This window comes from Crassostrea angulata, chromosome 4 (genome assembly GCF_025612915.1).
Source record: "Crassostrea angulata isolate pt1a10 chromosome 4, ASM2561291v2, whole genome shotgun sequence".
In the NCBI taxonomy this organism is placed as follows: domain Eukaryota; kingdom Metazoa; phylum Mollusca; class Bivalvia; order Ostreida; family Ostreidae; genus Magallana; species Magallana angulata.
In genome coordinates this window covers 19,245,381-19,263,524 of record NC_069114.1, presented here as the reverse complement: position 1 = coordinate 19,263,524, position 18,144 = coordinate 19,245,381, and the positions used below count along the sequence as shown (strand labels likewise).

At 32.8% G+C, this 18,144-nt stretch overlaps 2 protein-coding genes across 2 annotated transcripts in view; one reads left to right on the top strand and one right to left on the bottom strand.

The window, feature by feature from the left end:
- Positions 1-9,892, bottom strand: part of LOC128182140 (uncharacterized) — a 34,408-nt gene extending 24,516 nt beyond the window's left edge. Inside the window, exons 1-9 of the mRNA XM_052850751.1 lie at positions 9,732-9,892; positions 5,522-5,711; positions 5,318-5,428; positions 4,316-4,373; positions 3,785-4,008; positions 2,819-2,926; positions 2,543-2,677; positions 1,784-1,906; positions 1,465-1,626 (exon numbers count right to left, since the gene is read on the bottom strand). Of these exons, the coding sequence (XP_052706711.1) occupies positions 1,465-1,626; positions 1,784-1,906; positions 2,543-2,677; positions 2,819-2,926; positions 3,785-4,008; positions 4,316-4,373; positions 5,318-5,428; positions 5,522-5,711; positions 9,732-9,806 (1,186 nt within the window). The 5' untranslated portion in view covers positions 9,807-9,892. The remainder of the gene's footprint in view (positions 1-1,464; positions 1,627-1,783; positions 1,907-2,542; positions 2,678-2,818; positions 2,927-3,784; positions 4,009-4,315; positions 4,374-5,317; positions 5,429-5,521; positions 5,712-9,731) is intronic.
- Positions 9,893-15,335: 5,443 nt separating this feature from the next.
- On the top strand, positions 15,336-17,932 carry LOC128181735 (uncharacterized). Its single transcript, XM_052850247.1, has 5 exons — positions 15,336-15,631; positions 16,163-16,360; positions 16,452-16,525; positions 16,630-16,772; positions 16,983-17,932. The coding sequence occupies exons 1-5, from the start codon at positions 15,372-15,374 to the stop codon at positions 17,862-17,864; spliced, it is 1,557 nt and encodes a 518-aa protein (XP_052706207.1). The 5' UTR covers positions 15,336-15,371; the 3' UTR covers positions 17,865-17,932.
- The last annotated feature ends 212 nt before the right edge of the window (positions 17,933-18,144 follow it).

The following is an 18,144-nucleotide window of genomic DNA, read 5'->3' as shown; positions in this document are numbered from 1 at the left end:
GTAATATGGAAACCCCACGGAAGAGAAATACCTTATCTCCGGACGCTAAATACAAACTAGTTATGGCTATTGATGAAAGAACAAAGCCTAAATTCGAAATAGCTAAGGATTTTGAGATTATCGTATGTACAATTACGATGATATACAAGCAGCGTTCAGCAATATTTGAAGAGTTTGAGAGTGGTGATTTTTCTCTAACGTTTTTCTAAAACGTAAAAGAATGCGATCCGAGATTTTGATGAGGTTTAAGAAAGTAACAAAACGAAACTTACAAAACTTTCGGATATAATTTTAATCAAACTTTCAAGGACTAATGTTCCATGTAATCCGTTTATTGTAATAGATAATTGATGATCTAATAATTTGTTCGGGCTTGGTTTTCTATGCTTACATCGGGATTGAACTTTCAAAAATGGCGGCTTCACGTCAGTCAATTTCGCTTATATTGGAATACGTATATATTAAAATAATTTGCATGGTCCCCTGAATTTCAATATATCCGGAGTAAGCTGTATATGTCAGGAGAAGGGGGGTGGTTTTATTAAGACTGACTGACAATCCTATCTTGACTTGAAGCTGTAACGGAAGATCGACCTTCTCGTTGCTTGCAACGAGCTCGGCTCTAGTGTTTGTGTATTTTAATTACTATCACGGCGAAATTTGATCTTGTCAAAATCAATTTACAATGAATTTATGTACTTACTACCGATAGTTCTGCTGCTATTTTAAACAAAATTGATCGACATTCTCAATGTATTAAATAAATTTCCTTCCATTATTAAGAATACACGCTCATTTCTGTGTTCCTATTTTCTAAAATAATTTTTTCGGCATCGAAACTCCGCTATATGAATATTGAGCGCGAACGGAGCAGAAAGAGAGTGCACACTGTTACAGTCAGCGCACGATAAGCAAACGGTGAGAGAACGCAAAAATGGGTAAGTAGAACGTTTCAGGACTGTAAAACTGTTTTTTCGGTAAACATTTTATATGTTAGCCCCCTTAGGACAAATACTAGTATATTGCTCGACTCTTTCCGTCAGGTAATATATCTTCCATCGGAAGCTTTCATAAAGAACAGTGCCCTCAACCAAGTCAATATTTGATTAAAACTTTATAAAACCGTTGCTATTGCTTTAAAATTACCGAAAATATATTCAATTTAAGATTCAAGACTCGTTTTGATTTTGTCTGTCGGCATTAATGTCGATGTATGGTCAATTAACTTTCATTTCACTTGTATTTTAGGAAATAAAACAAAATGTAACATCACCCTCCCGTCCCATTTTTTCTTTCCCACCCCCTCTCTCTCCTTTTTGTAATTTCAAAGGGGTGGAACACAAACCTTGATTGTTAAATTTTGACTTATCAATGTTCATTGATACACAAAAAGATCAACAAATTCCTACCTTGGTATGAGATTTGGTAATATTTTCACTAATTTTGTTGTTTGTGTTTTCATACCTTGGTAAGTGGTATCCTTATTTTCTTCCATAGGTAATGTAAGCATTTTCCCGTCATTGTTTTCGGCATTTCCATCAGCATGTTGTTCATTAATTAAAGGATTTAAATTGTGTTCTTCACTTACACTTTCTAAAGAACTATCCCTTCGATGGATAACAGATTCTAGAATTGAAGAGAAATCATTAAACATTAACGAGACAGAATGAACGTGAGGATATTTGTCAAGAAAAAGGAAGAGTAAAAATAAATGGGTTTTAGTTAGTTATGACAAAGTAATATAGAAAATAGAAGATTTGAAGTCATAATATTTCATACATACCTTCCTTTAATGGAGCAGGAATTTTTGTTGGAACAGTGTTGATAAGTTGATTGTTTTCAAAAGAATGTGTAACTATCTCTTCTGTTAAGCTTTCTTTGCCATTTCTGTTCCGTACTGAATGGTCTGGTGTTAAAGTAGCAAAGTAGTAAACTTAACAAATTATTGAAGTTGATTTTGCAATACAAAAATATACATATTTGCCTTCATTTTTTCAATTATAGTATCTATACATGTATGTTGTTCATTTGAAGACAAACCATTCAACTCCATTCCAATATATTTAAAAAATACTCATCTTTATAAAAACAAAACAACAAAGAAGCAACTGCATATAATATATATGCAAAGCTTAATTACGTGGAAAGTGTTTTGCTATAAACAAAACCTATGTAATAATATTTTTCTACAAAACAAACTTCAAGAACTTCCTATTTAGATTTTAGTCAAATTTAGATTTCTTCAAAACTCTTTCATGCACCTTATTTTAAAATTAAGTATATCTGCACGGTTTTTATAGCCTGCTTAAATTATTTTTGATTTTAAAATGTCTACTATACTCATTCCTGACTCAATGTATACTTTACGCATGCCGTCTTCGTTAAAGTCTTCTAACTTCAATAAATAATATTTAACATGATTTTAATTAAAATCTACTTTTAAAAATTTGATTCCGTAGAAAGCTTCGAACTTAAATAAACCGACATATTTCTGTAGACGGTCAGTAATAAATTGAATAAGTAATAATAAACGCATTCATACTTTGGCAAGTCGTTATCATTTCTACTTCATGGCGTTCAGAATTCTCTTCAGCATGTTGACTTTCATGAATTAACGGTTTCATCTCTTCATCCTCATCACTTTCAAAAGCATGCTTTTGTTTAAAAAACGAAAATTCTGAAATTAAAAAAAAAAAATTAAAAAGGAATGGGCATAATGTGATTTCAACCATTATTGATAGTTTATAATGAATAGGTAAACCACGTAAAACGGTAAAACGTAGATATAAAGCAGAAACATTAGAGATTGCAAACTAACCTGTATCAATTGTATCAATTAAATTCACTTCATGTTGTTCTGTAGATTGTGCAAGTTGTTCTACTTCTGAGCTTTCTATGTCACCATGTCTTTTGCAGATTTGAAATTCTGGAGTAAAAAATGTAGTATTGGTTTTTTTTTATTATTATTATCTTACTACTAATTGTTTTAGATAATAAGTTTTGTTTATCTTGATCATTTGGTTGTAATCTCCATTAGAATAAATGAGATGTATTATAACATCCCTTTTGCTAAAAAAAAAACAACAAGATAGCACCAAAATATAACCAAAAAAAAGAATATAAAAAACTACGTTAGTTTTTAATATATAAAGCACTGGTTGACCATAACTAGCTATCACTGAGATAGTGACAGTCGCAGTTGATCTCTTACATTCAGTCGAAATCATTTGAGAGCCTTTGCTATTAATTTGACATCTGACTACGAAATTTAATTAAGAATAATTGCACATTCTTTATTTAACAAGCACTATATATCTGGCCACCAGAGGGGAAACAGAAGGCCTAAAGTCACTTGGCGACGGACAGTGGAACCCGAAATAAAAGAACAAAAGACAAGCTGGGGCAGACTCCAAAAGCTAGCCAGTGACAGACAACGATGGAGAACCCTTATCGCCGCCATGTACGCCGTAGTCGTCACAGGCAGTATTTTGTAAATGGGTTTAGTAATAGGAAAAGCGGTATAGACAAAGATTTTACAAAAAGAATTATTATAGATGGCTTTAAATAGAATTTTTTTTTATTTGATAAGATGTTGTTTATATGTTGTATATAATGATAATTGTCTTAATGTTACAAGACAAGAGACTCTTTTTTAATTTTAGAAAAAAAAATGTAAACTCTATATCTACTTTGTAACTCGACAACGCTGTTGACTAAAATATTTTCGTTAATTTTACTGCAGTTGGGGATTATAAAATTCACAGGACAATATAAACAATCTTACTTCTTTTATGGAATACATAGTAGCTGCACAGCACAAATAACACGCATATCGATATAGGAATGATTCCTAAAAGTATTCCAGTCAATACAGCTTTCTCCTTGTCGTTCGTGGAGGGGTTTCCTGCATGTGTCTGTTCTGTTGATTGTTGAGGGTAAATGTGCGTTATTGTGCTGTCTTCTTTAATGTTGATAGATCCATTCTCATGAAAGTTAGAAAAGTTGTCACTGTACAGATTAAAACTATATTCATTATAGAATAAATGAAGATGACTTTGTCCCATTTTCATTCTTAGAGGTGTTTCTAATCGGGTATTTTAAGGAGATGGTTAAACATTTTTATTACTTGACAACAGTCATATCATACTAATATGAATAGACAAGTCAATGGACCAATTCAGGAATATACTATTAAAAGAATAGTCTTACAGCGCTGCAACTTTTACAGATATATTTTAGATAATGATACATGTAACAGGATTTTCATCAAGATGTTTAAACTAGTCCTTATCAAATTTGATCTCAAGTATCTTACCTTTTACAAGGGGGCTCTGCGAGGAAACATCCATTACCAAGAGAAATGCAAGCCGGGTCTGTAAATGTCCAATACTAATAGAATCATTCATTATTACGATTGTGGGATAGTGAAATTTCATCTCCGGGCAAGATTCAAGGTCTAAGACGAGGCCGAGTCCTAGACCATGAATCTTGGCCCCGAGATGGATTTTCTCTATCCAACATGAGTATATATAATGAATTAATATTAATACTTTTTTCATTATTTTACGTCAAAACACTACAGTATATCTGCCTTTCTGGTATGGAATTTAAAAGTTTACTTTCGGTTTATCCCTCCCTGTGCTACAAATAGTACAATTCAAGAATTAAGAGAGCATACAATAATTTTCTTCAATGAAAATATGATTTATGTTAAATTATCAATTATGCAAAACCAATAATAAATTAGCTAATTCCATCATTTATTGTTTCCTTACAGCATTACATGTTGACAATTTACAATGGTGTGGTAATAAACAGTGTAGGCCAGAAAAAATCTCAAACTGCTTTCTCACAATGGACAAACCGATTTCACACCGGTGATTGTGCGAGAAATCACTGTCATTCCTTTCTGTTTGAAACATGTCAATTATACTAATGTCGATATTTAAAATCAACATCAATAATAATCTCGTTTTGCAATGAGGAATTATTTCGTTCAATATTTATAAGATAGAGGTAATTGTCAATAATGTATGGTTTGAAAAAAACATTTTACGATGGCAGTGTCCTGAAAATTACAAATCGCATCAATATTTTTATCTAGCGTATAATTATGTGTTCTTATTCTATGATACAAATAATATCTAATTATCTAAAGAGACTATCATGTATCATCTGTAACAAAGAATAAAACATGACACAAAAACTATAAAACAATGATGTTTAACTTACAGGTAAAAATGCCATTCTAAAATACTTTTGGAAGCTATCTTCAATTGCTCTTTTTTATGTTAGTTACAAATTTAATATTACTTACATTCATAAATTCTGTCGCTGATAAAAGAGGTATTGTGACACCCATCTGTGAAATTTTTGCAACTGCGTCCGTTGACTTGTGAAACGCTTTTGACCAAATATAAACATGTACCTAAAGTCAAATCAAATTAATGAAGAGAAACTATCTATATTCATTTACTATTTCTACATTAAAATTTTAAAATATTGATTTGTTATTGTTTACCTTCTTCTATCATTATTCGAGGCTCTGTGTAGCAAAACTCCAACAGCTCTGTTAACTTCTGATTCGGTAAACACGTGTATCCATTAGTCTTGTTACAATTGAGAGCTGTCGATCTCTTGTTCCACTCTGATTCATTTCTGGGACAAAATGGTGTTGAGTAAACCGGAAATTTATAACCTTCTAGCTCTCTCTGAAAGTTACATGAAATGATCAAAATTGAATATGGTCTGATCACAAAACGTTAGTGGACTTTGCATTTTCTTTACGCCTCTCTTTCTTTCTATTTATAGTATACATTAACTTTGTTAAAAAAGCCATACAAGTATTTGTGTTAAATATTTCAAAATGTTTTAAATGGTAACACATACATATGTTTATTAAATCGAGTTGGGATTAATTACAATATTACAGCAACATCAAAATGTAGCTGCAATAATGTAGCCATGTCCAATATCTGCACATGTTAATAAGATGTTGTTCTAAAGAGAATAATAATTCCATGAAATCTCACAAATCTTAGAAAATTAGTTCTTTTATTGCATCTGACTTCAGTCTAAAAGGAACAATGTTCCTGCTTATTTTGTTAGTGTGACGGTGACTTTTTGTACCTGCTCAAGATTCAGTGCCGTGTGTTTAGTGTGTCTCAAATAAAAGAAGACATTTTTACCTTTAAAAATCTCAGGGGAAAATATTATTTCCCAAGGGAAAATGACATTGCTACAGAATACCGGTATTTGCTGGTATGCGAATAAAATTACAGAAGTTTCTTTTTTTATTTTACAAAAAGGGTGATAAAGCCTCTTTCCGGAAGCAAACAAAAAATAATTTTGAAATTATTGACCTATATTTTACGTCAATGGGTTTATTTTATGCATTTAATTTTTTTTTCATTTCTGTTCTTCTCATCAATGGGTAAATATTTTGAAAGTAAAACTGAGATCAGGAGGCTAAAAAATAAAGCTTTTATAACAATATGTCACCTTAGATATTTGGAAGAATGCTCTGTTACAAACAAAATACACCAATATATAGAATTGCTATGAGAAGTGCATGGAACGACAGGGGAAGGGTCCTTTAGGTGGTCAAAAACTATGTCACATGTGTTCAATTCAACCAAGATAGACTAAGTGCTTACGATTATTGACAAATTGTCATCATGTTGACGATAAATATTTTCCAAACTATTCAAGAAGAAATATAAGATTTGGTCCTACATGTAGCATCTTATGATTAAGAAACATATCAATGACACTGCTGGCGTATGCGATCTCTGGATTTGACATCCCAGAAATAGATCACTACATTTAAAAAAATACTACACTTGAGGACATATTTGTATTCCATCAACAAAGGAATGGTTCATGTCCACACCATACAAAGAATGTTATAATTAATATAATGCTACATGGAAACCTTTTAGAAAAATACTCAGTTATATAAATGCCGTGCATTTAAATACATGTACCTTTAAATGAGGCATCTTGAAGGGCTCATTAGTTAAAACGCTAGTGATACGTTAAGTTGAAAGAATATGACGCTTACGTTCTGATCCCATCCCAACATACTTAATGTGAATTTCAAAACTTTTTTATCTAACCAAGGCAACACTGAAGTTTGTTTCTTTAAAAAAAATTAAGATAGCATTGCATAACACTATTAAGTATACATTCTATCATTTCTTGCACCCCACTATAAGATAAACTCGATATAAGATATCGTAAAATTTAAATTATTATACAATATCCCCTCAACTACATGTATCTAATTATATAGGGTATGTTATCGTTGTTCCGATGTGTATATATATGTGTGCGTTATAGTGTTGACAAGATTGAAAGAAATACAAGTACTGTGTTTAAGGAGTGATCGATGTGTGATAACAATAATCAACCAGCATTATAACAACATGTCAACATAAACTTATTCAAGTAAACAATGCTAAAGGACTTGGGATTCCCGTGCTATGTTTAATGCTTTCAGAAATACCAATGCAAAAAATTACTTTCAAGGAAAACTTACCTTACCCGCATAAATTTCAAATTGTTGAAACAAATGTGACATCGATCACCATGTAATTTTAACTCGTATGCATCTGAGGGAATTTAATTAAACATCAAAAAGTGTTCCTTAGTACCGTTACTGAAGAGTTCAATGAGGCTGTCAGTACATAGTAAATAAAATTGTACAATGTGTTATGTGGACACAAATAGAAAAGCCCGTTTATATGTCAGTTGTATACCGTCGCAATGTCCGTGATTGTCAGCTTATTGGGGGTCGCAGCAAATATTCCGAATTTTGTATGTTATACTCCGTCCCGAGATTTTGCTTCCACAAATTTTTGCTTGATATTTTTTTGTTCATTTTTTTTTTAAATTTTTAAAGCATTAGCCATTAAGTTTGAGTCAGTTTTGATTCATTAGGTTGGGTGTCTTCTAGAAATGCATGTTATTGCTTGTCCATCTCTTAATTTTGTTCTGAATCAACTGGCGCCTTTACAATCTATTGGAAGGAACGTTACTAACTGCATTAATGAGGTCACATAGGATATTAGTCAAACCAATATACAGTAGATAACATTGCTCTGTGAATGTAATTTTTAAAAATTATTTTTAGGGGCTTACATCAACAGAAATTGTAAATTAGGAACAGACTGCATTTAGTTACATTCATGTATACAAATTTACTTATTTAACTGGCAAAGCTTAGTGATATGTCTATAAATTTTCATCCATATTTTCTCCTTTGGTCATAAAAAAATGTAGAGGGTTCAATAACGATAAAAAGTTTTAAAACGTTATCAGAAGTAAAGGCTGATGCATGAATATCCTGTATGAAGAGGCAACCTTGGTAAAACGAAATGTAAATTAGCGTGATCATCTCTTACCAAACTCCTATGAATACATGGCATAATGTTACAAGTTTCGATAAATGTGACACACATATTTTCTAAATATTTCTTTTATTTATTTATATAATAATTAAAAGTACATATATTAGTTACGCGTTCGTTTAGTACAAGGTAAAATAATAAGAAGGTTTCCAATATCACAAGATACAACCTTTAGCAATCGCAAATGTGCAAATGCAATGATTTCAAAAGAGGGTACATTTAAAACGCTCTATTATTGGTTGGTGGAACGAATCAGCGGGGTCCAAAACAGATGTTGAAGCCATTCTGTACCTTTAAAGGTATATCAATGGGTTTGCCACATTTCTGAAAACATGGTTATTTTAAAGAGAATGGTTATGAATTGGGAATAGTCATTGGGGGCAACAATATGGTTCCATCAAAAAAGGAAATAAACAACTTTGTTAAAACAACTTTGTCCTCAACCTAATATTCTTATAATATACGTACTTGTAAAATACAAAACGAAATCGAAACCAAACCAAACGAAACGAAACCAAAAATCGGAATACTTTCGCTATGTTTGTGATGTCCTGCTATAACGAAAATAAAGTTTGGGGCATTTTATGGTACATTATTGTATATGTGTTGTAAATTATGCATTTTTATTAGTTTTGTTGCATTTTCTGGTCGCCTACAGGTTAAATTTAGTTTGATATCATTAGGTTGAGTGACTTTTAGAAATGTACGCACAACTTCCTATCAGTGGGTTCCGTAGTCAACATAGTTTATGTTCTACACTGATTGGTGCTTTTACATTCGCTTGTAAGAAACGTCACTAACTCTGTTAATTATGTCACAACATTAACAAATATTAACAAAATACAAAATTTTGCATTACATTTAAAATATCAGGAAGAGAAAACATTGTTTTCATGTAAGGTTTTGATTAAATAACTCAGAAGTCAATATGCATATATGAGTCTGGCTATTGGTTTTGTAGGATTACCAATAGCCGTTAACAGCTTACAACATGTACAAGTAAGTGCTAGAGACAACCTACATATATGGTTACATATTCAGAGACTAACATGTGAATTTTGAATAAAAGACGTTCAACAGATCTACTTGTTCAATCTGCGAATCTTATTAAAATGTGTTTTTGTCTTTGTTGGTAAAACAAAATTTAAAAAAAAATTAAGCGCGATTCTCCCTTAATCTTGCGAAACTACTAGTAAATAAATACATCTAACGATGTCACTGTTTAGTTTATAGGGTATATGTTTTCTAAATCTTTCATAAAAGTATGGTTATTACAGTTATTTATGTACTAACGTAAACAAAAGTTAAAATAATACTTACGCGTTCGTTCAGTACAAGGGTAAAGTATAAGAAGATTCCCAATATCACAAGATACAACTCCTTATGGAAACGCATGTCGCTTCCTTTTACATTTGTGCAAGTGCATGTACAACAAAATAGAGAACCTTACAAATGTTCGGTCGAACGTTTGTCACGACTATATAAAACCAATCTCATACGGATTTTAAACTGGACTCTTTTGAACTATAAAAAGTCGTGGGGGCAACACTGGGGAAATAAACAACTTTGTCAAAAAGATATTTAAAATCTATAATTATGATGATTTTAATATAACACTAGACAAACGTGTGAAGATATTTATTCGAAAATCATTTCAAAATAATCAATCGAGTCCATTATGTAACATATTTGTAACCAGTAAGTCCTATAGACCCTGTCTGCCTAACGTTAATAGACTTGGAATCCTCCCAAAAATCAGGAGTTTTCTGATCAATGGTATTTTTAGCGCATTACATCATCCAAATTATTTTGTTTTAACCAGTTTATTCCTTGATACTAATATGTCTATTTAGCCTTTACTTTAAGTTGTTATATTGAACATGATTTCATTATTGCACTCCCAATTTTATTATGTTGAACGGGAAAATATAAATAATTATTGCAGACATTTTGATAAGGTTTGCAGATTGTACCTCTAGTACTGTTTTAGCCAATCAGAAGGTCACCCATTCTTAGTCTATCTTACATATACTTCTTTGTTTGAAAAAGGGAACGCTACAGCAGAAACTTTTCGTTAAAGCAAACAAATTGCAATCTCGTTTCATTCACCGCATTATTTTGCTTCACCATCGTTGTGGCTGTGGTACCCTTTATATGTTGTATATTTTGTCATTATACTTAACTGTTTGTGGTCATGGACCTTTCATCCACCTTTGATGTAGTTAATATTGTTTCTATATTTTGTTTCATTTTCAATTTATGACAATATTTTTACATCTGATACCGTCTGAATTTCTGTATATTTCTGAATGTAAATTGGAATGAATTCAAAACCAAAGAGTCCTATCTTTTAAACCAAACATTTTTGTAGGTACATGTATCGTTTAAATCTTCAGCCCTTATTCATTAACATTCAAGTCCCCCTTCTTGTAAAGGTATTTAAATGCACGAACTTCTGTTATTTAATATGTTCCTTAAAGGGTTCAATGTTGCGTATCATTGATATTTAGATGGTGGCTAAAAAAAAGCCACGGTCTATTGCTACGGTCCTGGCCGGAAGAGTGTTTCTCATGGGTTCCCTAGCGGATAAGGAACGGTAACTCAATCAGGTATCCCCGTGTTACATTGCGGTGTTACAGACAATGTTTTACCTATGTGTTGATTTCAGTTTGAGACTGAACTAATTACATCTTATCAGATATTTTAATCATAATATATATCAAAATAATAAATGTGAATATAGATTACAGCGCACGCAGTTAAGTATTGCCTTAGAACTGCTTAATATACGATGTGGTTGTGAGAGAATTGGGGAATTGTTTTTGAATAGAATATTATTGTTTGTTTTATTTGACAAAAGATAGCAATGCGAATGTTAACAGATTACGCATATATCAAAAGTCCGCGATCTTGGAGTTAGAGGGAAAAGTAAAGTAAGGTTTTTATAAATAATTGATATTAAATAATGATTATGTGATTGACATATGTGCATATATTAAGATTTGGTGTTTGGTTTATTAAGCATGCATATCAAAATCTTTTAAATCCACAAGAATTGGAGAACGAGAATGAAAATGTTATAAATAAAAAAAACATTTCTGGTTATAAGTTGGTTTGCAGGATTTTTTATTGTTGACTTTTGTTGTATACATATTTTACAATCATTTTTTTTGTTCATACATGTACATGTAGTTTGTTTTGATACATTGAGTAATATGTTTTGTACTTTGCTATGCTGATACAGTTACATGTACATTAGTGTTCAGTATTTACTTTTGTGAATACATGTTTTCAACTTAAATATTTTAGCATTTTTGCAATTAGAACCATTTTAACAAGACCTTGGACTTTCAGTAGGGTGTAGCTATCTATTTCTTGCGTCAAAACAAATTAAAATTGACGTGGTTTCAAGCGAAAAATGTATCAAGTGTGAAGTCTTAGCTCAAAAATAAGACAAATCTTGTTGATTTCAAAGAGCCATGGCCGAGTGGCTAGCAATGAAATACTAGTAGTCAAGCCTAAGTCACATTGCTGTTTGACACAACTACCCAAAGTCCAAGCTCTTGTTAAAATGGTTCTACTAAGGTTAAGCTGAAGACTTTTGTTTAATATTATTTGCTAACATTTTCCTGTTGATATTTTTAAGTTCATCAATTTTCTAATATTCATTTTATTATTGGTAGAATAATAAATTGTGTTGCATCATTTTCAAGGCAAAATCAATCATGATGCCCTAATTTATTATATTTTGCTGATATTGTTTCATTTTTAACAAGCTTTTTGTGCAATCTTGACTTGCTTTGCGTGTATCATGGTAAATAATTATGTTATTTACGCCTCATTATTCAGAAATCCATAAATCATTGAACATTTCAATGATGAATGTTGACATTTCGTACATGTATGAAAACAATGATTATCCATATTTTTATGTTTATTTTCATGGAAAGTATGTCACAAAATGGAAATGTCCCATACCAGTCTAAGACTATGTTCAGATAATATAATTCTGGTTAAAGCTGCATTGGTTAAAAAAAACAAGAAGTAGGTTAATTTCGTTTAACTTGTTAATATGTCTTTGCTTAGCTAAAAGAAAATGAGAACAAAATCCCGAGCGGGATTCAAACTCGGGAAGTGCGGTTCACAGTAGTAGACCTTAATCACTCTGTCATAGAGTTTGTTGAGTGATGTAGTCGATATAATCATTTTAACAAAACTAAATGGCTTTTCGAATGGAAGTCAGAATGGATGTCTGCGTAGAGTTTCCCCATCAAAAGGTACATGGAATCACATTTCACTTTCAGTTGCAAACAATCAAATTTATATGTTAGTGTAACGTGTGTCTCTATCTATGTTTGAATTTTATAAAAAAAAAAACGTATATAGTTATGTTTGATGTTATTGTTTATTTGATAGAGAGTAGTCATAATATGAAAGTGTCCTACCTGAAGCTGCAACATAAATCTCGCATATCACGCCAGTACTTTGATTCTTTATGTACAGTGGGGCACTGCTGATTAGTTAATAAAACGAATCGATTTTATCGTGTATTGAAATGAGGTAAGAGGGTTGAGAGACTGAGTACTGGATAGAGTGTATAAGTGTGTCTTTACAGACAGTGGGGAAGAGGAGGGGTTAGAGGAGTTTGAGTTGAGGGTTTGGGTCGAAAGTAGAGCTAGGTTAGAGAATGGGCGAAGAGAGTTGGGTGAGCAAAGTGAAGTTCGTTCACATTCCTCCTGGCAGTGAGGGTTCAGTTAAAATGAGTAACTATTGCGACCAATTTCACCTACACAATAGTCTATCTAACGTTAATGAAAACGACGGTATTAGGTGTTCAAGGTCATCTACTAGTGGTAAAGCACTGCCACTATGAAAATATGGTGATATGGTATTCTCTAGTTTTTTAGAGATGGGTATGTTTTACCCATTGGCAAGCTATCTCGAAAGAAAAAAGGATCAATGCTGTATATGCATGCATGTTTATATGAAAATAAACTAGTCCTTGTCAAACAATAGACAAAAACAGAATAGATGCACATGTATACGTTGCTTATTTAAGGTCTTCCGTTTCCAACGGAAGACCTTATAGTTTCTTATTATTATTTTTTTCCACTAATTTTGTGCACGCGATTTCTCGAAAACTATTCGACCGATTTCAACTATTTTTTCACAGAAGATGAAACTTTAGATAAACTTCATACATTTTTTAGATTTTTCCTGTCGTCACTTCCGGTACCGATTTATCGGCCATTTTTCACATTTTATGACCTTTTTTGTGCAGAGTTGATCTCAGAAACTATCAGAGATATGACTATGAAATTTTCAGGATAGGTAGTCTATAGTTTGAAGTTGTGCACTATTGTGTTGTTTTACGCCAGTGGCGCTATTTCTTGGAGCTCGCCTAGGCACGAAAATTGGGTACGAATTTTTAGTCAAAATTTTCATACGTTTTGATCTGTATTTTTTTATCAATTGATATTTTGTTAAGATATATATAACAAAAGTGGTAGATAATCATAAGTTCTTTCCAACGAAGTCATGAAAAAGGGGCTGGCCCTTTTTGAAGGGCCGAGGGACTCGTAAACTCTATTACAAATAACTTAAAAACGATAAAGATATTGTTATCCATTATAGAAGCAAAGTTGTTGATAATACCAATATCTATCAGAAAAAATTATTGCCACGCCCCTTTATTACGTAATAAGGGATTTTTAGGGGCCAAAGTACGGAAACTTTGACGCAATATTTCTAGAAAAGGAGACATATTTTGTTAGACATCATAGAAGAGAAGATGTTTGCATTAATGATTTAAATCGAGTCCACTAATCAAAACACCAATTTCTGTCCCCATTAGGGATCTACAGGGCTGGCCCCTTAAATATTCAAACATTTGTATCTCAAAATTGAACAAGAATTGTAGATTTGTGTAACATCAAAATACAAACAAAAAATGTTTGTATTCTTAAGACCTTTTCAACAAAATCAAGAAAAGGGGCCAGGCCCATTTAATTAGGCGCCAAGGGACTCGTAAACTCTATTACAAATAACTTAAAAACAACAAAGATTTTATAATGCATTATAGAAGCAAAGTTGTTGATCGAAACAATATCTCTCATAAAATATAAATGCCACGCCCATTTATTGCGTAATAAGGGTTTTTTAGGGGCCAAAGTACTTAAACTTGGACGCAATATATCTAAAAAAGGAGACATATTTTGTTAAGCATTGTAGAAGAGAAAATGTTTGCATTGATGATTCTAATCGATTCCATTAATAAAAGCACCAATGTCTGTCCCCATAAAGGATTTAGAGGACTGTCCCCTAAAATATTCAATCATTTGTATCTCAAAAATGAACAACAATTTTAGGTGGCTGTAAGAACAAAAAATGTTAGCATTCGTGGGACCTTTGGAATGAACTCTAGGGAAAGGGGCTGGCCCCTTTAATTAGGGGCCAAGAGACTCGTAAAGTCTCTTTCAAATACCTTTAAAACGATCAAGATTTTGTAATGCATTATAGAAGCAAAGTTGTTGATCGTAACAATATTAGTTTGTAAAACTCAATGCCAACCCCACTGATGACGTCATTAGGGATTTTAGGGGACAACAATCTTAAATCTTTAATGTGCTGTATGTGAAAAAGCAAAACTCTTTGTCAAGCATTTGAAAGGATATTGACAATCGTATACATTATCTGAAAGGGAGGTGTTGAGTGGAAATTCTGAAATTTCTTTGATATTTTAATGGTATCGTTTAAAAAATTGAACGGAAGACCTACTCGTTACTCGTAACGAGATCGTATCTAGTTTCTGATATCTTTAGTTGGACTTATGGTCTTTAAGATTACGAATACTTAGATAGAAGTAGTGGGGTACTGATAACGACTATGATATCATTATATCTTTATAACCCTTTGACCGATCAGGTTGCGGTCGGAAACTATAGTATCTATCCCCCGGTCATGGCGGTTAGCGCAATGGTCTCAAGTTTGGTCCTCATCTCTACAGTCTTATGTGTTGGAAAAGTATATACTGCATCAGTGGACAGTTGTCCTATGTATGGATGCCGTCCCTCAGGTACTTTCTCCTACACACTGAAAATGACCTCTAATGTCGGCATGGCCTGGCCAAGGAGTTTTATACAGGGGCCGCTGACCAATTCCCTTGGGTGTGCAGCAAACAATGTCAACATTGTGTGTCAAGCAAAGGGCTTGCAGCATGAGTATGATTTTTTTTAATGAATTCATTTAGCATTGTAGCGTAAATATTGGGCAATATTTGAACAGTGTTTCAATTTGCTTATATTAAGGCATTGATTAATTGCTATATTTCGTTATGACATTGAATGATATTTCGAGAATTGTAGCGTTAAAATTGCTTATTGTTTAAACATTACAGCGTAATCGATTACTGAACAGCTAAAACCATATTGATACAGCATATATTGATACTACGTGCGGAAGTATTTATTGACATAGTTCGTTAGGCATATTGACATAACCTGATCTGCAATTACGAAGAAGATAAGTGAATCAGTCCTAAAGAACATGTAGAACTTTTATAAAAAAAAATATTCCCGAAAACTCGATATTTCTTTCAAAACTTGGTTAATTGTCAGCGATGTATTTTAATATAAAATATGAGTATGTGTGATAAGATATCTAAATAGTGTAATATTAAGAACTAGATACTAGTAGTAGGGATTCACATTTTTGTCATTTGCCATTTTATACGCCCGAGTTCTTTGTTACAGGGGCTATACGACCTTGAATCCAGACACGGGTATGGCGTCTTGGTACGGAGACGTTCTAAAGAAACCCACATTACCTGTTATGGATATTTATGGTGACGTCATCGGGACCAATGGACACAACCTTGTAATGTTCGAGCCCGATGGAAAAATTGTGAAGCCACAGATTAATCTCCGAGATAAACTGTATCCAACATATAGGTATAGAAAAACATAACCATCTTCTTGTTTCATTATATACATGAATTGTACCTGTAGATCATTATGAATGATTTATACTTCATATTTTTAGTTTGGCGGTATCAGAGGAAACCGGTATCATTGCCATTGTTTCACGTCAAGGACTTTTGGTTACCTATGAATCAAGTAACTAAAATCACATTTTATTTTACATCTTTTTTGCTAAATTTTCTCTACAACACAATTTTTCAAGATTAGTTTTCACTGATAATGACATGATGACTTAATAGATGGCGTGCCCCATGCTGCCATTCAGTTTCGAGCAGAGGAACAGAGAAGCAACGGGACGTTTCTACCAGTGGCTCCCCCTGTCGTGTCCGGACATAGAATTTACATCCTCACGGAGTTTCGCCCCGATTATGATACACAACAGGTAAATTAAATCATTTAATAATCTTCACTTTTTCCTTAGAAAAAGAACCATCTATCCAATAAGATATATAAAAAAAAACATTTGAAGTTCGATTAACAAATTTTAGAACTTAAATCCTTGATATCCTCGTAACACAAATTGATCAAAATCATATTTTTTGATTTATTAATGTTAATTTTATTTCATAATTTTTCATAATTTTCTTTCAAGCCAAACATTCTCGGTATGCAGCGTCTGTTTGCAATTGACATTAAGAATGCGTTGGATGGTCGACTGGAGATTGCTTGGGTTTATAATTTTGAGAATCTTGATCCCGTGCTGCCTCTTGTTGGTGAAAATCACCAAGAAAAGCGAGGTACGCCAGAGGAAACCCGCGTCGACTCCACATATGGCCCAGCTCCTCAAATCATGGTCAACGGCAACACAAACATGGTATACGTGAATTTACCGCCACCAGAGGGCGCCACAAACGCGCCACATCTTCTGTGGGGGTTCAAGGACGAAGTGAATGGAACATCTCCGAACCTTATTTTTAAAATTCCACAGTCTCTATCAAATTTTGCGATGTTTGAGTCTAATAGCGGAGATATTGGAGCTGATAAACTAAACAGAAAAGATTTGAACAATTCGTTCAAGTTAAGTAAAAACGCAGGAGAAGCATCAATATGGGGTGTTTCAATCAACAAAAAACAAATTCTAAAACTGAATCCAGAAGACGGAACCGTCGTTGAGCAAATAAATCTCGATTCGGTACTCAATATGACGTCATCAACTGTGACGTCAAAGCTTATAGTTGCAAGAAGCTCTGAAAGTTCTCTGGATATTCTTATCTTTGGTGTTCAAGCTTCCTCGTCTAACACCGATGATTCCAAGAATTCGACCAACAACAACAGCAAAATGGCCACGACCCAGAATTATGTCGTTTGTCTCATAGAAAAGACTGTGAATTGGGTCATAAAGACACCAAACAATAGAGAGGTTAAAGGTCAAATTGCCGGAGTTAGACGATCGGCAGTCAATGAAGCCGATATGTTGGTAGTGTATACAAGCGATTCCGAGGAATCGGAAATTTTTGGAATAACCTCTTATTAAATGCAGATTATGAACATGCATATTAATGAATAAGATGTTTATTTATTAAAGTAGATTAGTTTATATACGTTAATTGTCGCTTTAGATCTTGACCATATACATCTAGAAAGACCCTAACCCTAACGTCAGGCAAAGGATTTCAAAATTTCCCTCAAAACATTTTCTAAAAATCATCGATAAGACTTTACTTTAAATTCAGAGAACTAAATAATTTAAATGTTCAAAGACACGTGATGTTTTCCGAGGGTATAGTATACCTCTTTCATAAATTCAGTTTCGC